Raw genomic sequence first — 23,148 nt, forward strand, 5'->3', positions numbered from 1 at the left:
TGCTAACATGAATTTCTTTTAACTACATATACAGGTAAAAACAATATATACTTGTGTATTGATTTTAAGAAAGGCATTGATGTTTATGGTTAGGTACATGAGTGCAACGATTTTGCTTTTTCCACGAATGCGCTTTTGTTAAATCACCACCCGTTTGGCGAAGTTGAAGTAGGCTGTGATTCGATGATAAATTAACAGGCACCGCAAAACAAGCTAGGTAACCTAGTAATATCATCAACCATGTGTAGTTAACTGGTGATTATGTGAAGATTGATTGCTTTTTTTCTAAGATAAGTTTGATGCGGCACTCGCATAACAGGTGGTCAGCCTGCCACGCAGTCTCCTCGTGGATTGCAATGTAATCGTCCAAAAAGGACGATTACCGATTTTGATATATGAACTTGAAATCGTCCCTATGTGTCTAACCCAACTTTCTTGTATTTCTCATTTTACAGATTCCAACGACTGCAATCCCCACCCTTGGTAAGTCAATCCCAAGCCAAATTAGACCCAGTAAACTTATCTGCCCTCAGGAATGTCCTGTTGCTATAACACACACACACACACACACGCTCGCGTATACACTCACCTCCACAAACAACTCACGTAACCCTGTTTGCTCAAGTCTTCACAATCAGACATTGTACCTTGTTCCACTTCCTCTTCTACCCAATGCCATTTTAAGAATAATATAAATGTATCTGTTAAACTATTTTTGTGGTGAAATCATTTAATGCAGAGGGAATTCTGAGTGATGCTTATTTAGATACTTTCTAAGACATGGAATTATATTTCCTACCCGTTTAGTAAATTCTTATTGGTTAAGAGCTATGAACCCTGACCTCTGTCTCAATCCTTTTCTCTGCAGCTATAACAGTGGAACCTGTGTGGACGGAGATAACTGGTACCGGTGTGAGTGTGCCGCAGGATTCGCAGGACCAGACTGCAGGATTAGTGAGTGTTAACCCTTTGCGTTCCTCTTCCCTCACCCCCTTTACTATTCTTAAGCTGTGACAAAAGTCAGTTAAGTCAGGGCTAAATCAGGTTTGTCTTTTGGATTTGGTGGTGCTTGTAGGACAACACAATGGAGGATGGAGCTTATGAGTTGGCTAGAAAAGTTCACGCTGCGGTTAGCCCTTTGATCCAGTTAAAGAGCTCAGGTGGAGAAGTTGATCACCTGCACTCATTCCCAATGATAACTTGACCACCCAGAGTTAGTCCAACTGTTAACTAGGAATGAAACTAGGGTAGAGTTTGAAAGTATTTGATCTTCAAATGTTTTTTTTTTTTTTTGTTATGACGTTATACTACTTTGTAATTAGCACAGTTTGGTCTGTGGCTCTGGGAACAATCAGTCTAAGGAAAATGGTTCCAAGACGTATCGGGTTTCATTTGGAAGTCTGATTTGTAGTCACTCAGTCTGTTAGTCAGTAGGCTAGATGGACTGATGCATATAGATTGATGAACAGATGAAGTGACAGAAATGGAGTAGTACCCTAACAGTTGCCAATCTGGTCCCCTCAGACATCAACGAGTGCCAGTCGTCGCCTTGCGCGTTCGGCTCCACCTGCGTCGACGAGATCAACGGCTACCGCTGCCTGTGTCCACCAGGGAGGGCCGGCCCCAGATGCCAAGAAGGTAAGACCTATACCCTCCGTGTGTTCCTTTAGCGGCTCACACTGGCTTCAATAAATACATTTTCCATCATGATCATCCCTGTTGGATTTTGCCATGACAATGGACTGTATTTTAGTTGAAAACTTAGTCTGAATTTTTGTTCCTTGTGCTATAACTCTAGGTGGTGTTTACCTAACTATAAACAGGACATCAGATTAACAATGTATAAGCGCACGGTACAATAGCTTTATTAACATCACAAGAACCTAAGTCTTAACAAGAGTCAATGTAGGTGTAAACAGTCAACCTGAAACACGGTCAACCTGAAACACGGTACATCTAGGATTTTGGGCTTCTATAGCAAATGTTTTTAATGTTCAATCTTGATGAGACTAAAATCGCCGCCTCCTGCTTTGCAGTTACTGGGAGACCCTGTGTTGTCAACGGTCTGGTGGCCGTGGACGGGACCAAATGGGACGACGATTGCAACACCTGCCAGTGCCACAATGGGAAGGTCACCTGTACAATGGTACGAAACCACAGGTTTTACGACAAGCTGTCTTTTTGTTTTGTTTGTACCATATTCAATCCCCATAGTAATGTGAGCTAGCTATGCAGTGAATGACCACAAATTATCACCACAGTTGACCACATTCTTGTCCCCCTCAAGATCTGGTGCGGTCCCAAATCCTGCCGGGTCCACAGTAAAAGCCACAGCGGTGGCGAGTGCCCGGTCGGTCAGGTGTGTGTGCCCGTCCGGGACGAGTGCTGTTTTGTCAAGCCATGCCCCAGCCAGGGCGAGTGCTGGTCGGCCTCCCACAGTCCCAAGCCCCACGCAAAGTGCCACCCCGAGAGCAACTGTGCCAACGTCACCTTCACCTTCAACAAGGACACCATGCCACAGGTGAGTTGGCACAAGCCACATCATAAAAACATTCAAACTTAAACTAGGAAGTCAATTTAACCATTGTCACATCCAGTTTGGCAGCAATTTCATATTCCTTTGTAAGACTAGGAGCAGTATGCAGTTTTTGATTAACTGTGATGCCGATACTTTAATACTTGAACTTATACATTGAACCTTTTTGATCTCTCTGTGTGTGGCAGGGCTTGACTGTTGAGAACATCTGCAGCGAGCTAAGGAGTCTGTATGTGGTGAGGAACCTCTCGTCGGAGTACTCGGTGTCCATGACATGCGAGCCATCGGCCACAGCCAACAACGAGATCCATGTAGCCATCGTAAGTACCGCTTGGCAAAAATTTTGCCCTCAATTCCATGATTGTCAAGAAAAAGCAAATGATCATTTTGAAACATACATTAGTCATTTAGCAGACAGTCTTATCCTAAGAATGACTACATTCGCATAAGGATTAATTTGTCCTGTTTCTCACAGTATACTCAATATTCTTTCAAATGCGATATATGGAAGTTACAAGTTTCTTGTACAAAGACTTAACTAAATTGCTTCTTATTTTTTTAGTCGACGGAGGACCCCAGAAGAGGCAAGGCCCCTATCAAGGAGATCACAGACAAGTTCATAGACCTGGTCAGCAAGCGAAACGGCAACAGCACTATCATCACAGCCATCATCGAGGTCCGCGTCCAGAGGAGGCAGAGCCACAACCCCAATGGTGAGGGCACAGGCAGCCATTTTTTTTGTTTCTGCAAGGACATTGACTTTCACTAGTAGTGGGATGGTTTTATGTACCCAGGTTTGAAAAATTCCTGAACATTTCCCATGTTTTCCAGAAATCCTGGTTGAAGGATTTGGGGAATTTTGCAGTTCAAAATTGTTAATTGGAAGAGGGAGAAGATCACATTTCTGCTGCTGTCAACTTCTGCTTAAACTATAGTTTTTGATATCTGAGTCTCCCTCCTTTGTTATAGTCTTTGATAACTAATGCCTTCCCTCCCTTTCTCCTTCCAGCAGACTACCTGGTCCCCCTGCTGGTGTCCGTAGTCATCATCATCTGGCTCCTGGCTGTGGCTTCTGCTTTTATCTGGTGCCTCAAGCGGCGCCGAAAGCCCAGCACCCACACGGGTGTCAACACCCAGTCGTCGTCCCCTGCGACGACAGCCGAAGACACAAACAACGCAGTCAACAACGTACGCGAGCAGCTCAACCAGATCAAGAACCCCATCGATAAACACAGTCTGGCCAATGGCCTACCCCCAGTTAAAGAACACCCCAACCACCACCACTATCACTACGAGGACAAGAACTCTCTTCTCAACGCCAAAATTAGAACAAACAACTCAGACGTGGGTAGCCACCATTCGGATGACGAGGAGTCTGAGAAGAGGTTTCAAAAGGCTAGGTTCCCAAGGCAGACACCGTATACGCTAGTGGACCGGGAGGAGCGGAGCCCACAGCCGCTCAGCACGGCCGGCAAACACCCCAACTGGATTAACAAACAGGACAACAGAGACTTGGAGTCGGCGCAGAGCTTAAACCGAATGGAATTCATTGTATAGCGCACAGCTTGGTGACCTTGGCCTGACCACTTCAACCGGTTTCTCATCGTTGGAAGGTCAACTGAGGGGCGCTCCAAAGTTGTTGATACTGTTGTCATATTTTTGAATCAAAAAGTTGTGATTTACCCTTCACAAAGAAGACAAATTTCCATGTGTTTAATTTATGTTTCGACAAGCTGGCTTACACTGCCAATAACGGTTGGCTGTGGTTTGGCTGGATTTCCGGGTGCTGCGTTTGCGTTTTTTAAATTATTTTTTAATTTTTTTAAGAAAAACCAGTTAACTTCGAGGCGGCACTTCTGTAAATGGAGATTGATGTACGTGTAAGAACATCTCTACGTTGTTCGGTAAGCTGCTGTTGAAGGCTTTTTACAGGCTTTCACCCGGTAGTCATACGAAGTGTACAATTTAATATTAATGTGGGTTTAGCCTCTAACTGGTTTTGTATTTGTACGCGCTTCCGCATCACCATACCACAGCAACTATCAAAACATATTATTTATTTTTGCTTGGGGCAGGTTGAGTCTGTCAGCAGTTGCTGCCGATATGAAGAATTTGTGTCAATGTAGAATGATGTATAGATCTGTAAATATTTTTTTTTTATTAATCATTGTGTATATTTGATTTATTAACTTAATAATCAAGAGCCTTAATATCATTCCTTTTATTTATATGCATTGTTTAGATTTGAAGGTTTGACAGCTTTGTAAGCGTACAACTTCCTTATTGTTGAAAATATTGTTTCAATATATACAGTCAGGTCCAATATATACAGACATTGACAATTTTTTGTTGTTGTTTTGGCTCTGTACTACAGTAATTTGGATGTGAAATGATACAATGACTGAGGTTAAAGTGCAGACGGTCAGCTTTATTTTGAGGGTATTTTCATCCATATCGTGTTAACTTAAAAAAAAAAAAAAGACCTTTTTCTACATGGTCTACCCATTTCAAGGAACCAAAAGCATCGGACAAATTCACTGTGTATTAAAGTAGTTAAAAGTTTAGTATTTAGTCCCATATTCCTAGCACGCAACAACTACATCAAGCTTGTGACTCTACAAACTTGTTGGATGCAGTTTCTGTTTGTTTCAGATTATTTGGTGCCCAATAGAATTGAATGGTAAATAATGTCTCATGTGTATGGCACTTGCAACGCCAGGGTTGTGGTTTCGATTCCCACAGGGGGACCAGTATGAACTAGTACACAAAATGTATGCTCTGATTTTAAGAGCGTCTGCTAAATGAACTAAATGTTAATGTCATTTTGGAGTCACTTATTGTAAATATGAATAGAATGTTTCTGAACACTTCTACATTAATGTGGATGCTACCATGATTACAGATAATCATGAATAATGATGAGTGAGAAAGTTGGAGGCACAAAGATCATACCCCAAGACATGCTAACCTCTCACCATTACCAATAACATGAGAATAGCATATTTTGTGGAGGGAGGGAGTGAGAGATATCATTTTTCATCATTCATGACTTTCTGTAATCATGGTAACATCCACATGAATCAATGAAAATACCCTCAAATTAAAGCTGACAGTCAGCAATTTAACTTCAGTCATTCTATAATTTCAAATCTAAAGTGCTGGAGTACAGAACCAAAACAACAAAATGTTTCGCTGTCCAAATACTTTTGAACCTCACTTTGTTTCATAAATGCCAAACGTGTTCTTGAAAGAATAGTTTATTTTTGAACAATTTAGATGGGCATTTGTGTCCACCCAAAAAAAAAAAAAAAAAGTTTGTCTGTTTTGAAACCATTTCTATGGTATATTTGCCAGGACTCTTTTGTAAGTACTTAAATGTAAATGGGATGGCAGGGGAAAGGACAAAATAACATGGAGGGTCATTTGAAACAACTCAATGTGGCAGACACATTGCTTGCCAATTAAATACTTTTAAGGGAGCTTTTTTTTGTTGATAGCCTGATGTTTGCATGTACAGCATAACAAGTGTCAAGAACAGGAGAAAATGTCCTTAGAATCTTTGTAGAAAATGTAACTGTTTCGATGTATGCGATTACTTTGCATCTTATTTCCATATATTGTAATGAACTCTAATAAATGGTGGAATTTGTTTTGCATGGCCCGGTGCCCCAGGTGGGTGGAGGTTTCACTTAAGGACCAATGGAATGGTCTACAATGAGCAAACTCGGGTCACCAGGCCATGCAAAACAAACTCGACCATTGAGATACTTGAAGAGAGGAGATTCAATAAGAACACTGTAGAACTGTCATGTGACACAGCCTTTCTGGATTGGATGGAGACCACCAGGCTGTAAACTTTTTTTAATTTATTTTTTTGTTTGCCCTGAATATCATGATATAAGAGAAAGTATGTGTACATTTCACTTTAGTGTGTTAAGAACTTGAGAATTAAAGTATTTTTTGGGGGGGGGCGGGGTTGTTCCTGGCAAGTCTTTGTTTTGTTTTTTGGAAAGTAATATTTATTAAAATATTTTGTACAAAAAGAGCTTAGTCTTTGTATTCCATTGCAAATGGTCTGTCTGGTGCCGTAAGTCGGTAGGTGTAGACTTGATGACATGGCGGATGAGCCGCATTTGCTGTTGAGTGTTGAACAATGATGAGCCTTTGTCTGAGCCTCGACTGTCCCTGTCCTCTCTCACACATGAACTAACAGTCTCAGCAGACACGTGAGAGAGTTTAAAAGGTTTGTACACAGCCCTAACCTGCGTGGGAACAAGCCTGTCTTTCACCAAAATAGTCAGAATGAGACACTTGCAAATGCATTTATAGAGGAATCACTCCAAATGGAAAAAACAAGCAATCTTTTTCCTCCTGCTTGACCTGACTTTGAGATTTTTTTTCATTTATATTCAACTTGATTTGTCCCTACTTATTACGCTGCGGTTGAAAAATGGGAAAGTAGCATTTGTGTGTTTTAGCACGAGGGGGTGTGGTATATGGCCAATATACCACGGCAGAGGGCTGTTCATATGCACAACGCGGAGTGCCTGGGTACAGCCATTGGCCATATACCAAAAACCCCCGAGTTGCTTTATTACTAATATAAAAAATGTTTTGTCATACCCGTGGTATACGGTCTGATATACCACAGCTGTCGGCCAATCGGCATCAAGGGCACAAACCTCCGTGTATTGAAATACAAATATACAAATTACACAAACTTTGTCAATGGGAGGATAGCCTACTTCTCATGCAAAATGGAGTCTGATAAGTAGTGAAAGTCTTCAGGATCTAGTGATTATTTGGGGTATAAGCAGAGGATGTGGGAGTTTAGTCGTCTTTTTGGGATTGCGGCCTCCACTGTTTTTATTATTTTGGGATGCAAAAATTCAGACTTCATCATTCCCAACTCTCAAGTTATGTCCCAAATGGCACCCTATTCCTTATATAGTGCACTAAAGTGTTTATTGCCTCAGTCTACTTAAGTAGTGCGCTTTATAAGGAACAGGGTACCGTTTTGGACACACTCTCCACCACTGTGAGCTCTCAGCTGACTCCCAGCCAATGAATGCCAATTCCTCTCTTCCTGGTTTCTCAGCAAAATATGCATTTATTGCCCCGGTCTCACTTTAAGGGAGATGAGGTTTGTGGGTGGTTAGGCGTGTCTTTGTTTATGCGTATGCATGTTTGTGTCTTTATGCATTTATGAACGGGAGCTCTATCAAAACATTCATGACACACCCTACCCAGCCTTGTCCTCAGTCCCTGTAGTCCTGTATAAAAACCGAGACAACCCAATTGATCCCATGTATGATAGCGACATTGGGAAACCGTTTCATGGCTACTAGGTCATGAAATCAAAGCCCCTCGGCTATAACCATTTCAAAGCCACTTTAGAAAATCAAGCTAACATCATAGTTATGATCTGTAACATAGCACTTGTACACTTTCCGCGAGGTCGGGAGAAAGCGGATGCTTCCAGTTTCAAAGCTAGGTTGAAAATACTATGTGGGGACTATGTGGGGACTCCGCTCAGGTGTCTTTTTATGCTTGCTACATTAGGTGACACCGGGGGGCGAACTCAATATACTTTTGAATGAAATCAAAAAATCTAATCGAAACTGTGTATAAATGATAATGGACCTATATTCATATTTTTTTTGTCTATGTCCAGCTCACTAATAATCACCGAAATGAAAGCTAGACAGTCAGGTATAATCGAAAATAAATATGGATTGATTTCGACAAGGAAATATAACCAATTTTCAATGCAGCCCTCCGGACCTCACTGAAGACTGAATGCGTCCTCCGTGGCAAAATGAAACACCCTGCATTTACCAAGGTCAAGTAGGTTTTATATCAGACATTCAACAGACATTCGCCATTAGCCTATTTAAAAGTTGACAACTATTTTCATTCCTCTCTGATTACTATGAAGGATCTTTCACGGACAAATGTGTTATATATTTATTTATTGACTGGGGTAAAAGTGCAATTGCTATAAAGGCCCTTGAATCAAATCAAATTGTATTTGTCACATGTGCTGAATACAACAGATGTAGACCTTAACGTGAAGTGCTTACTTACAAGTCCTTAACCAACAATACAGTTAACGAAAATGAGAGTTTTTTTTATTTTTTATTAAATAAACTCAAGTAAAAAATAAGAGCAAAAATAAAATAATAACGAGGCTATATACAGGGGGTACCACTGAGTCAATGTGCGGGGGCACAGGTTAGTCGAGGTAATTGAGGTAATATGTACATGTAGGTTGGGGTAAAGGGATTATGCATAGATAATAGATAATAAACAGCGTGTGGCAGCAGCGTAAAAAAGGTGGAGGGGCGTCAATGCAAATAGTCCGCTTAGCTGTTCAGCAGTCTTATGGCTTGGTGGTAGAAGCTGTTCAGAAGCCTTTTGAACCTAGATTTTGCGCTCCAGTACCACTTGCCGTGCAGTAGCAGAGAGAACATAAATGACTGGTGGCTGGAGTCTTTGACAATGTTTAGGGCCTTCCTCTGACACCGCCTGGTATAGAGGTCCTGGATGGCAGGAAGCTTGGCCCCAAGCTGGGCCGTGCGCACTAGCCTCTGTACCGCCTTGCAGTCACCATAATAGGCAGTGATGCAACCAGTCAGGATGCTCTCGACGGTTCAGCTGTAGAACTTTTTGAGGATCTGAAGACCCATGCCAAATCTTTTCAGTCTCCTGAGGGGGGAATAGGGGTTGTCATGCCCTCTTCACGACTGTCTTGGTGTGTTTGGATCATGATAGTTTGTTGGTGATGTGGACACCAAGGAACTTCAAGGTCTCAACCTGCACAACTACAGCCCCGTCGATGAGAATGGAGGAATCATGCTTGTCCCTCCTTTTCCTGTAGTCCACGATCATCTCATTTGATCACGTTGAGGGAGAGGTTGTTGTCCTGACACCACACTTACAGGTCTCTGACCTCCTCCCTATAGGTTGTCTCATCATTGTCGGTGATCAGACCTACCACCGTTGTGTCGTCAGCAAACTTAATGAGGGTGTTAGAGTCGTGCTTGGCCACGCAGTCATGGGTTAACAGGGAGTACAGGAGGGGACTAAGCACATACCCCTGGGGGGCCCCCGTGTTGAGGATCAGCGTGGCAGATGTGTTGTTGCCTACCCTTACCACCTGGGGGCGGACCGTCAGGAAGTCCAGAATCCAGTTTCAGAGGGAGGTGTTTAGTCCCAGGGTCCTTAGCTTAGTGATGGGCTTTGAGAGCACTATGGTGTTGAACGCTGAGGTTTAGTTAATGAACAGCATACTCGTGTAGGTGTTCATTTTGTCCAGGTGGGAATGGGCAGTGTTGAGTGCAACAGAGATTGCGTAATCTGTAGATCTGTTTGGGCGGTATGCAAATTGGAGTGGGTCTAAAGTTTATGGGATTGATGGTGTTAATGTGAGCCATGACCAGCCTTTCAAAGCACTTCATGGCTACAGACGTGAGTGCTATGGGTCTGTAGTCATTTAGGCAGGTTACCTTGGTATTCTTGGGCACAGGGACTATGGTGGTCTGCTTGAAACATGTAGGTATTACAGACTCGGCCAGGGAGAGGTTGAAAATGTCAGTGGAGACACTTGCCTGTTGGTCAGCGCATGCTCGGAGTGCAAGTCCTGGTAATCCGTCTGGCCCTGTAGCCTTGTGAATGTTGACCTGTTTAAAGGACTTACTCACATTATCCCACAGTCGTCCTGAACAGCTGGTGCTCTCATGCATGCTTCAGTGTTGCTTGCCTCGAAGCGCGCATAGAAGTAATTTAGCATGTCTGGTTGTCATTCGGCAGCTCGCTGCTGGGCTTCCCTTTGTAGTCCGTAGTAGTTTGCAAGCCCTGCCACATCCGACGAGCGTCGGAGCCAGTGTAGTAGGATTCAATCTTAGTCCTGTATTTACGCTTTGCCTGTTTTATGGTTCGTCGGAGGGCATAGCGGGATTTCTTATAAGCATCCGGGTTAGAGTCCCGCTCCTTGAAAGCGGCAGCTCTACCTTTTAGCTCAGTGATGATGTTGCCTATAATCCATGGTTTCTGGTTGTGGTATGTACGTACAGTCACTGTGGGGGACAACGTCATTATGGCACCTACTGATGAGCCGGCAACTGATGTGGTATACTCCTCAATGCCATCGGATGCGTCCCGGAACCTATTCCAGTCTGTGCTAGAAAAACAGTCCTTTAGCTTAGCATCTGCTTCATCTGACCACTTCCATATTGAGCAAGTCACTGGTACTTCCTGCTTTGGTTGTAGACCCCATCATAGCACTGAGACTGCACTTGTGAAGGTGGTAAATGGCGTTTTAATGGTGTCAGACCGAGGCTCTGCATCTGTCCTCGTGCTCCTAGACCTTAGTGCTGCTTTTGATAACATCGATCACCACATTCTTTTGGAGAGATTGGAAACCCAAATTGGTCTACACGTTCAAGTTCTGCCCTGGTTTAGATCTTTTCTGTCGGAAAGATATCAGTTTGTCTCTGTGGATGGTTTGTCCTCTGACAAATCAACTGTAAATTGCAGTGTTCCTTAAGATTCCGTTTTAGAACCACTATTGTTTTCACTATATATTTTACCTCTTGGTGATGTCATCCAGAAACATAATGTTAACTTTCACTGCTATGCGGATGACACACAGCTGTACATTTCGATGAAACATGGTGAAGCCCCAAAATTGCCCTCGCTGGAAGCCTGTGTTTCAGACATTAGGAAGTGGATGGCTGCAAATGTTCTACTTTTAAACTCGGACAAAGCAGAGATGCTTGTTCTAGGTCCCAAGAAACAAAGAGATCTCCTGTTGAATCTGACAATTAATCTTGATGGTTGTACAGTTGTCTCAAATAAAACTGTGAAGGACCTCGGCGTTACTCTGGACCCTGATCTCTCTTTTGACGAACATACCAAGACTGTTTCAAGGACAGCTTTTTTCCATCTACGTAGCATTGCAAAAATGAGAAACTTTCTGTCCAACAATGAAGCAGAAATAAAAGGTTAGACTACTACAATGTTCTACTTTCCGGATAAAGCACTAAATAAACTTCAGTTAGTGCTAAACACGGCTGCTAGAATCTTGACTAGAACCCCAAAATTGTATCATATTACTCCAGTGCTAGCCTCCCTACACTGGCTTCCTGTTAAGGCAAGGGCTGATTAAGGTTTTACTGCTAACCTACAAAGCATTACATGGGCTTGCTCCTACCTATCTTTCCGATGTGGTCCTGCCGTACATACCTACACGTACGCTACGGTCACAAGACACAGGCCTCCTAACTGTCCCTAGAATTTCTAAGCAAACAGCTGGAGGCAGGGCTTTCTCCTATAGAGTTCCATTTTTAAAGAATGGTCTACCGACTCGGTCTCAACCTTTAACCTAAACCCTTTAACCTACAGTGGGTGGAAAAAGTATTTGATCCCCTGCTGATTTTGTACGTTTGACCACTTACAAAGAAATGATCAGTCTATAATTTTAATAGTAGGTTTATTTGAACAGTGAGAGACAGAATAACAACAAAAAAATCCAGAAAAACGCATGTAAAAAATGTTAGAAAATGATTTGCATTTTAATGAGGGAAATAAGTATTTGACCCCTCTGCAAAACATGAGTTAGTACTTGGTGGCAAAACCCTTGTTGGCAATCACAGAGGTCAGACGTTTCTTGTAGTTGGCAACCAGGTTTGCACACATCTCAGGAGGGATTTTGTCCCACTCCTCTTTGCAGATCTTCTCCAAGTCATTAAGGTTTCGAGGCTGACGTTTGGCAACTCGAACCTTCAGCTCCCTCCACAGATTTTCTATGGGATTAAGGTCTGGAGACTGGCAAGGCCACTCCAGATCCTTAATGTGCTTCTTCTTGAGCCACTCCTTTGTTGCCTTGGCCGTGTGTTTTGGGTCATTGTCATGCTGGAATACCCATCCACGACCCATTTTCAATGCCCTGGCTGAGGGAAGGAGGTCCTCACCCAAGATTCGACGGTACATGGCCCCGTCCATCGTCCCTTTGATGTGGTGAAGTTGTCCTGTCCACTTAGCAGAAAAACACCCCCAAAGCATAATGTTTCCACCTCCATGTTTGACGGTGGAGATGGTGTTCTTGGGGTCATAGGCAGCATTCCTCCTCCTCCAAACACGGCGAGTTGAGTTGATGTCAAAGAGCTCCATTTTGGTCTCATCTGACCACAACACTTTCACCAGTTGTCCTCTGAGTCATTCAGATGTTCATTGGCAAACTTCAGACGGGCATGTATATGTATTCTTGAGCAGGGGGACCTTGCGGGCGCTGCAGGATTTCAGTCCTTCACAGCGTAGTGTGTTACCAATTATTTTCTTGGTGACTATGGTCCCAGCTGCCTTGAGATCATTGACAAGATCCTCCCGTGTAGTTCTGGGCTGATTCCTCACCATTCTCATGATCATTGCAACTCCACGAGGTGAGATCTTGCAAGGAGCCCCAGGCCAAGGGATGTTGACAGTTCTTTTGTGTTTCTTCCATTTGCGAATAATCGCACCAACTGTTGTCACCTTCTCACCAAGCTGCTTGGCGATGGTCTTGTAGCCCATTCCAGCCTTGTGTAGGTCTACAATCTTGTCCCTGACATCCTTGGAGAGCTCTTTGGGCTTGGCCATGGTGGAGAGTTTGGAATCTGATTGATTGATTGCTTCTGTGGACAGGTGTCTTTTTTACAGGTAACAAGCTGCGGTTAGGAGCACTCCCTTTAAGAGTGTGCTCCTAATCTCAGCTTGTTACCTGTATAAAAGACACCTGGGAGCCAGAAATCTTTCTGATTGAGAGGGGGTCAAATACTTATTTCCCTCCTTAAAATGCAAATCAATTAATTTATAACATTTTTGACATGCGTTTTTCTGGATATTTTTGTTGTTATTCTGTCCCTCACTGTTCAAATAAACCTACCATTAAAATGATAGACTGATAATTTCTTTGTCAGTGGGCAAACGTACAAAATCAGCAGGGGATCAAATACTTTTTCCCCCCACTGTAGGTTAAAGGGTTTAGGTTAGGGGAAGGGTTAGCAAAAAGGCTTAAGGTTAGGGATGGGTTAGCGAACATGTAAATTGCAAAAAAGTAGTAAGTAGTTGAAAAGTTGCTAAAATGCTGAAGTTGTCCTTGATGAGCTTCGAACTCACAAACGTTTGGTTATACGCCTAACCTTCAACCCCGACCAACCACCCTACTTTCGTTTTTGTCTTATGTAACCATACCTAACATATCATACTAATTTAAGTGTCCCGGATTTGCTTTTACTATGTTAAGTCTAGTCTATGAGACCAGGCTGACATTACATTACTTTAATCCGTCACAGAAACCTGATTCTGGTATATTCAGTTACATGAGCAAAGATGTAAAGATGCTCGTCATGGCTGGCTTGATGATAAATTAGCTCCTTACATTTTGATCAGGACATCAAACTAAGTCACTTCTTAGCAATACTTTGGCTGAGAAAAGAGTGTGCTTAAAGTTGTTGAAGGAAAATGCCTACTCAGAAAGATACACGCACAGCAACCACACCCCTCATAGAGCAGTCTGTGTTATGAAAACACAGTTGTGTGCATGGATTCATGTGCGCAAGTATGTGTGCGCGCTTGTGCGTGTGTGGCAGTACATACTGTATGACAGTCTGGGACAGAGTGTGTGGGAACTGCAGGAGTCAGAGACAGGAGAGACGCATGATGACCAAGCTCCCTCTGGCTGGAACTCACCCAGAAAGAGAGGGAAGTACAAAGAGAGGAGAGAGAAAGAGAGGGAGGGAGTCATAAATAACAGACAATGACCATCCTCGGTGCCAACGACTGCTTTCAAAGCTTCTGTCTTCCACTTAGCATTTTTTCCCAACAATCAGATAAATGTGATTTCACAGGGTTTCACAAACAAGCTCCCCATATATTTTTGTAAGCGAACATCTCTATTCTTTGTTGGATGAATGAAGCTTGGATGTTGTGGTGTTATGGTTTTGTTATATGTTATGATGGCTTGACTGACCTACATTTCGAAGTTTGGTATTACTGGACTGTATCTCACAGTGAGGTACAAATATTTCTGAAATTGATTACTGAAATGTAATTAAAGCTTGCTAAACTAATCAGTAGTAACAATTTAGTAACAATTTAAAACCTGCAATGGTATCCAAAACAGTATCAAAACAAAGGGTATTTCAGCAAAACACCTCCTGAATATCGCCCCACAGTGTTGTAATTAAGATAAATAATTATAAACTGGGTGGTTTGAGCCCTGAATGCTGATTGGCTGACAGCCGTGGTATATCAGAACGTATACCATGGGTATGACAAAACATTTATTTTACATTTTCTAATTACGTTGGTAACCAGTTTATAATAGCAATAAGGTACCTCTGGGGTTTGTGATATATGGCCAATATACCACGACTAAGGGCTGTGTCCAGGCACTCCGCGTCGTGCGTAAGAACAGCCCTTAGTCGTGGTATATTGGCCATATACCACACACCCTCGGGTCTTATTGCTTAAATAAACCTCTTTCATGTAGAAGTCTCAAGGTATTGCTCGCCTGAGGTAGAGTACCTTATGATAAGCTGTAAACCACACTATCTACCAAGAGGGTTCTCATCTATATTATTCAGAGCCGTCTATTTACCACCACAGACCGATGCTGGCATTAAGAGCGCACTTAACTAACTCTATAAGGCCATAAGCAAACAAGAAAATGCTCACCCAGAAGCGTCCTGGTAATCCATCTGGCGCGGCTTTGTGAATGTTAACCTGTTTAAAGGTCTTAATCACATCGGCTACCGAGAGCATTATCACACTGTCATCCAGAACAGCTGGTGCTCTTGTGCATGCTTAAGTGTTGCTTGCCTCGAAGCGAGCATAAAAGCATTTAGCTCGTCTGGTAGGCTTGCGTCACTGGGCAGCTCGCATCTGGGTTTCCCTTTGTAGTCCGTAATAAGCCCTGCCACATCCGATGCGCGTCAGAGCTGGTGTAGTAGCACATTTTCAACCTCTCCCTGACTGAGTCTGTTATACCTACATGTTTCAAGCAGACCACCATAGTCCCTGTGCCCAAGGAAGTGAAGGTAACCTGCCTAAATTATAACTGCCCCGTAGCACTCATGTTGGTAGCCATGAAGTGCTTTGAAAGGATGGTCATGGCTCACATCAACAGCATCCTCCCGGATACCCTAGACCCACTCCAATTCGCATACCGCCCCAACAGATCCACAGATGACACGATCTCAATCACACTCCACACTGCCCTTTCCCACCTGGACAAAAGGAACACCTATGTGAGAATGCTGTTCATTGACTACAGCTCAGCGTTCAACACCATAGTGCCCACGAAGCTCATCACTAAGCTAAGGACCCTGGGACTAAACACCTCCCTCTGAAACTGGATCCTGGACTTCCTGATGGGCTGCCCCCAGGTGGTAAGGGTAGGCAACAACATGTCTGCCACGCTGGTCCTCAACACTGGTGCCCCTCAGGGGTGTGTACTTAGTCCCCTCCTGTACTCCCTGTTCACCCATGACTGCGTGGCCAAAGTGACTCCAACACCATCATTAAGTTTACTGACGACACAACAGTGGTAGGCCTGATCAACGACAATGATGAGACAGCCTATAGGGCAGAGGTCAGAGAACTGGCAGTGTGGTGCCAGGACAACAACCTCTCCCTCAATGTGAGCAAGACAAAGGAGCTGATCGTGGACTACAGGAAAAGGCTAGCCGAACAGGCCCCCATTATCATCGACGGGGCTGTAGTGGAGTGGGTCGAGAGTTTCAAGTTCCTTGGTGTCCACATCACCAACAACCAGTCATGGTCCAAACACACCAAGACAGTCGTGAAGAGGGCACGACAAAACCTTTTCCCCCTCAGGAGACTGAAAATATTTGGCATGGGTCCCCAGATTTTCAAAAAGTTCTACAGCTGCACCCGAGAGAATCCTGACTGGTTCCATCACCGCCTGGTATGGCAACTGCTCGGCATCTGAACGTAAGGTGCTACAGAGGGTAGTGTGTACGACCCAGTACATCACTTGAGCCAAGCTTCCTGCAATCCAGGACCTATATAATAGGCGGTGTCAGAGGAAAGCCCATAAAATTGTCAGGAGTCTCCAGTCACCCAAGTCATAGACTGTTTTCTCTACTACCGCACGGCAAGCAGTACCGGAGCGCCAAGTCTAGGACCAAAAGGCTCCTTAACAGCTTCTACACCCAAACCATAAGACTGCTGAACCATTAATCAAATGGCCACCGGAGTATTACATTGACGAACCCCCCATTTGTTTTGTACACTGCTGCTACTCGCTGTTTACTATCTATGCATAGTCACTTCACCCCTGCCTACATGTACAAATGACCTCTAACCTATCTCAGTACCAGTATATAGCCCCTGTATATAGCCTCGTTATTGTTATGTTATTGTGTTACACTAAAGTAAAAAATAAAAAATAAAAAGTATTTGGTAAATATTTTCTTAACTCTTCTTGAACTGCACTGTTGGTTAAGGGCTTGTAAGGAAGCATTTCACGGTAAGGTCTACACTTGTTGTATTCGGTGCATGTGACAAATAAAGTTTGATTTGAATTGATTAGATTATATTGGCCATATACCACACCCCCTCTGGTCTTATTGCTTAAATAAACCTATTTTCATGTGACCATTTTAATATGATTCAGTTGTATGATTCAGATTATAAAACCTGTTCTAAAAGTTTCATTTTCTACTGGATGTGAAATCAAAGGACATTTACAACAACAAAAAAACTATAAAATAATATATGTCTTCACCATAGAAAGTATTACAGCTAAATCAACAGAAAGAAGGCGAAAATACATCAGGCAGTCATGGCTCATAAAGTCTCTTTCAAGTGAAAATGGGATCTTTGGTTACGGAGATCTACACGCGACATCAAAGCTACAGACTTCCGAGAAAATCAGAAATATTTGTTTTTAAAGTATTATACAGCTAGGGGGGCCAGTGACAATAAGGTCTATGCTCAGATTTACAGTATACAGAGTTTAGTCCTGGACTTTCAAAGGAGAATCTCCACTGCTTTCTAGACCAGTATTTGTGTTAATCTGTGTCCAGGAAACCAGCAGATATTGCGATGAGCAAGATGCAAGACTTCGCTCCCACATGCATCTTTGCTCCCACACAGTTACACACAGTATCTGCACATGTGCACGGGTTCTCTTTACACTTTTACAATGTGGTAGCCACACGGGCAGTGGTGGAAAAAGTACTCAAGATAACTTAATAGAAAATGACTGAAGTAAAATATAAATAAATAAAATAGTAAAGTACAGATACCCCCAAAAAAACAACTTAAAGATGCACTCCTGAACTTTTGTATAATTTCAGCCAATAGTTTTGAAAGTGGTGTTCACAAGCCAAAACTGGTCCCCATTTTTTGTGTACTATGTCATCCAATTGTGTACTACATCATCCATTTCGTGATATGTTAGGAATTTTGCAATTTGTATGATATCATATGAATTTTCCAATACGTATGACATATCATACGAATTTTGCAATTAGTGTGATATTTTACAAATCAAATGTGTGCGAATTTGTTGTGCTTAAGTGAGTGTGTCTTTAAGTAGTACTTTAAAATATTTTTACTTAAGTAATTTACACCACGGGACCAAAACAGCAGAGAAGTTGAGCCTCGCGCTTTAACGCTCCTAGTTGTTGTGGAAATTGACCAACTATGCTGTTTACCTTCTGCATCTACGTCATATCACTGACTCTACCTTGAAATGTGCTTGACACTTAAATAGTCAGGAACTAACTAAATTACTATCTAAATTACTTAAATGTCTTATTTGTGATTCCTATAGCTTTCTATAGCTGTGTGAGGCCTGTTGTTGTTTGTCATTAACGCATTTGTGGAGTTCAATATCAGCAACACGTGGGATAATAACCCGTTATTGGTGTCTTTGGCGACTACATACCTGCCATAGATGGATAAGTTAAGTCTTGTCTTTGGTCATTGATTGTGTTTTTCTCTTAGATATTAAGTCCTTTATTTGGGAGACTTTGAGAGGTTCTGGACCGGTTCCGACTGACATTTTGGCGCTCTGTGAATGTTGTAGGGTGCAGTGCCTTATAGTGCCAAAAAAGCCCCATCTCTCTGCTCTCCACTCTCATTCTCTCAGCGGATATGACTTGAAGTGTCAGGTTTCAGACAAACATTTGCATAGGGTGTGACGTGTCAAAGGAACTATTTCCCATGCCTGTGAAACTCACAGCTGTCCTTGCAATAGTGTGTATGAAACGGGAGAGTCCAGCAGATGCATGCAACAATAGTGGTTTAATCTTGCTGTGATATTCTCAGCCGGATTTAGAGCTCTCAACATGAAAAAATACGAAATAATTTTATAGAATTGAAACAAGACCACTTTCTCTTGGTCACAGACAGATGAAATCACTTTGTGCTTAAAGCTGAAGTTGTAACGAGTCTGGACACATTTGAATGGTGTCTCTGCACCATTCAGTGGACGTTTAGGAGAAAATTCTCTGTCATCAGTTAAATGAAATAGTGACAGTACTGTATTGTAATTTAGTATGATCATATTTAGATTACAGTTATAAAGGTGAAATCTTATAGTAAGTTGTTTATAATGTTATTGTTGCTATATTTAGAAAACATTTCAGTAATTTAAAGCCCTATTGACCCCCCCTTGTTGAATAGAAATATATATAAAAAGAAACGTCCTCTCACTGTCAACTGCGTTTATTTTCAGCAAACTGAACATGTGGAAATATTTGTATGAACATAAGATTCAACAACTGGGCCATAAACTGAACAAGTTCCACAGACATGTGACTAACAGAAATGGAATAATGTGTCCCTCAACAAAGAGGGGGGGTCAAAATCAAAAGTAACAGTCAGTATCTGGTGTGGCCACCAGCTGCATTAAGTACTGCAGTGCATCTCCTCCTCATGGACTGCACCAGATTTGCCAGTTCTTGCTGTGAAATGTTACCCCACTCTTCCACCAAGGCACCTGCAAGTTCCCAGACATTTCTGGGGGGAATGGCCCTAGCCCTCACCCTCTGATCCAACAGGTCCCAGACATGCTCAATGGGATTGAGATCCGGGCTCTTCGCTGGCCATGGCAGAACACTGACATTCCTGTCTTGCAGGAAATCATGCACAGAACGCAGAAGCAGTATGCTGGAGGGTTATTGTCATGCTGGAGGGTCATGTCAGGATGAACCTGCAGGAAGGGTACCACATGAGGGAGTAGGATGTCTTCTCTGTAACGCACAGCATTGAGATTGCCTGCAATGACAACAAGCTCAGTTTGATGATGCTGTGACACACCGCCCCAGACCATGACGAACCCTCCACCGCCAAATCGATCCCGCTCCAGAGTACAGGCCTCGGTGTAACGCTCATTCCTTCGATGATAAACGCGACTCCGACCATCACCCCTGGTGAGACAAAACCACGACTCGTCAGTGATGAGCACTTTTTGGCAGTCCTGTCTGGTCCAGCAACGGTGGGTTTGTGCCCATAGGCGACACTGTTGCCGGTGATGTCTGGTGAGGACCTGCCTTACAATAGGCCTACAAGCCCTTAGTCCAGCCTCTCTCAGCCTATTACGGACAGTCTGAGCACTGATGGAAGATTGCGCGTTCCTGGTGTAACTCGGGCAGTTGTTGTTGCCATCCTGTACCTGTCCCGCAGGTGTGATGTTCGGATGCACCGATACTGTGCAGGTGTTGTTACACGTTTTCTGCCACTGCGAGGGTGATCAGCTGTCCGTCCTGTCTCCCTGTTGCGCTGTCTTAGGCGTCTCACAGTACGGACATTGCAATTTATTTCCCTGGCCACATTTGCAGTCCTCATGCCTCCTTGCAGCATGCCTAAGGCACGTTTACGCAGATGAGCAGGGACCCTGGGCATCTTTCTTTTGGTGTTTTTCAGAGTCAGTAGAAAGGCCTGTTTAGTGTCCTAAGTTTTCATAACTGTGACCTTAATTGCCTACCGTCTGTAAGCTGTTAGTGTCTTAACGAACGTTCCGCAGGTGCATGTTCATTAATTGTTTATGGTTCATTGAACAAGCATGGGAAACAGTGTTTAAACCATTTACAATGAAGATCTGTGAAGTTACTTGGATTTTTACAAATTATCTTTGAAAAAAAAGGGTCCTGAAAAAGGGACTTTTCTTTTTTTGCTGAGTTTAGTTCTTAGGCTGTAATTGATCATTGTCTTCCGTCAGATGGGCGTTATTGATGTAATGGATGCGCTAAAGAGATCAATCTAACTCGACCAAAACAATGGAAACACCACTCACGTGTCCCCGTGGGGTATAGATCCAGAATCTCCTCATTACACGAACGGGAGTTAGCATTTATCAAACATTTTTGCTAAACCCAAAAAGGACAACTTCTAAATATAATGTAGCGAAACAGCCAAATATATCCAATTGGATTTTAGTAACCATGTTGTGGCCCTGTTAGAACACTAATATGACCGATTTGACGAATATCCACTTTGTTAGATAGATATATATAGTATGCTTACCCCTATACATATCTACCTCTATAGACCCAGTATCCCTGCACATTATGATATGGTACTGGAAATGACCCTGTATATAGTATGCTTTTTAGATGGGCGCCAATTACCCTTTTCTATCTCCCACAGCCTGCTTTCCATTCATCTTTTTACCCCATCTATTGACGGGTATGATGTCACTATAGACAGACTAATATCAAGTTGCAGCTTTCAGACAGGTGCATTTGTGCTATGTGCTTGCTATAATGGAGTTGCATAGCTCTTTGAGATTTTGTACGTTAGCAATTCATTGTTTTATTACTAATTAGCTGAGTAATATTGTCAACTTTCCTCCCTGGGTCAATCCCAAAGTGAAGATCCAAAACTGTTCTAGTAAGTACTTAGGAGTTCTTACTAAAACTAATCCTATAACTCCTGTTAGTTTAAATGAGAATGTTTCTTACAGCAATGGAAGACACAGAATTCGGGAAAACAAAGAGAGGGAAGAAAGAGAGGACTCAAGCAGAAAGCAAACGATCAACAGCAGCGCAAGTCGAGGCATCCACTGCTGTTCATACCTAGAAAAATGCTGCACAGTTTGCAGTTGTGACGCCAAGGCTAATTGCTTTGCTCGTATTGTTACGTGTCTTTTTGTTAAATCTTGCTCTGGCAGCATGCAGACCCTCAGCATAGAAAGACTGTGGTGGTGCCCAGGCTATCTAAATCCGTTAAGCCATCAACCTTTCAGTAACACTTTACTTAAAGCCTGCAGGTATAATGCTTCATAACTTGTTAAAACTATGAGCATTTGTAACGTCTTATAACAGTGTTTAGAAACCTGTTAATGTTCCTGTAACACTTAACTTAAAAGGATCATTTAAGTAAAAGGCATCATCACAGGTTTTGACTGATGCCATGTAGACTTTTTGGGGATTGTATTAACAGTGGATTAATGAACAAAACACTCAAATATAGTTTGAGAGAACAATCCTTTTAAAGCCTGTAGGGAAAATGTGTTATGCTGCGTTATAATGCATAGATATAATTGCCATGAAGATGTATGACCCCCTTATAAGGTCTGATGACCATCTCATAATTAAACTTATTATGTAAACATCCTGACACGGAACTTGATGGAACACTTTTTCTCATAACCCCTATCTAATGAAGCCTAACCACACAGGTTGCTAACTCACAGTAAATCCTGGTACACAGATTTTGAGACCGCGCCCTATTCAAGGTGAAAATGTACCGTACGATACATTGACTGTGCGTGCATGCAGGGACATGCAGGAGGAAGATTCTAAGCAACGTTAGAGGAGTGTATTAGTAACGTTAGCAATGCGTTGAATGAACGTAACCTCGAGAATGGGTGGAGGTATTTAAAATGAACATGGACTAAGAAGACCACAACGGAAATAAGTCTTTGTGCTTTATTGTGTTTTATCCTCAATAAGTTATGTAAGTTTATTATGTACACCCATCTAGTACCGGTTCGGACCCCCTTTGCCTCCAGAACAGCAGGAATTATTCTGGGCATGGATTCTACAAGGTTTGGCATTTAAACGTTGCTCAATTGGTATCAAGGGACCTAACGTGTGCCAGGAAAACATTCCCCACACCATTACACCACCGCCACCAGCCTGCACCGTTGACACCAGGCAGGGTGGGCCCAAGTCCTGACTCTGCCATCAGCATGACGCAATAGGAACCGGGATTCGGACCAGGCAATGTTTTTCCACTCCTCAATTGTCCAGTGTTGGTGATCGCATGCCCAATGGAGACGCTTCTTGTTTTTAGCTGATAGGAGTGGAACCCGGTGGTCATCTGCTGCAATAGCACATCCGTGACAAGGACCGTTGAGCTGTGTGTTCCAAGATGCCGTTCTGCACACCACTGTTGCACTGCGCTGTTATTTGCCTGTCAGCTTGCACGATTCTTGCCATTGTCCTTCGACCTCTCTCATCAAAGCTCTGTTTTCCCCCACAGGACTGCCGCTGACTGGATTTTCTTTTTTTTGGACTCACCATTCTCGGTAAACCCTAGACACTGTCTTGCGTGGAAAATACAGGAGGCTGGCCATTTCTGAGATACTGGAA

General features: G+C 42.9%; 1 protein-coding gene across 3 annotated transcripts in view; it reads left to right on the forward strand.

The window, feature by feature from the left end:
• The window catches only part of LOC106586244 (protein jagged-1b), a 31,908-nt gene extending 25,335 nt beyond the window's left edge, over window positions 1-6,573 (forward strand). For 2 of the 3 annotated variants that reach the window (XM_014173309.3, XM_014173318.3), the window contains exons 19-26: window positions 456-483; window positions 869-954; window positions 1,525-1,638; window positions 2,037-2,146; window positions 2,288-2,521; window positions 2,725-2,856; window positions 3,099-3,249; window positions 3,546-6,573. In XM_014173309.3, the coding sequence (XP_014028784.1) occupies window positions 456-483; window positions 869-954; window positions 1,525-1,638; window positions 2,037-2,146; window positions 2,288-2,521; window positions 2,725-2,856; window positions 3,099-3,249; window positions 3,546-4,093 (1,403 nt within the window). In that variant the 3' untranslated portion in view covers window positions 4,094-6,573. The remainder of the gene's footprint in view (window positions 1-455; window positions 484-868; window positions 955-1,524; window positions 1,639-2,036; window positions 2,147-2,287; window positions 2,522-2,724; window positions 2,857-3,098; window positions 3,250-3,545) is intronic. The other variant, XM_014173327.3, reaches the window with a different exon arrangement.
• Window positions 6,574-23,148: the final 16,575 nt, after the last annotated feature.

Source organism: Salmo salar, chromosome 02 (genome assembly GCF_965601325.2).
Source record: "Salmo salar chromosome 02, fSalSal1, whole genome shotgun sequence".
NCBI lineage: Eukaryota > Metazoa > Chordata > Actinopteri > Salmoniformes > Salmonidae > Salmo > Salmo salar.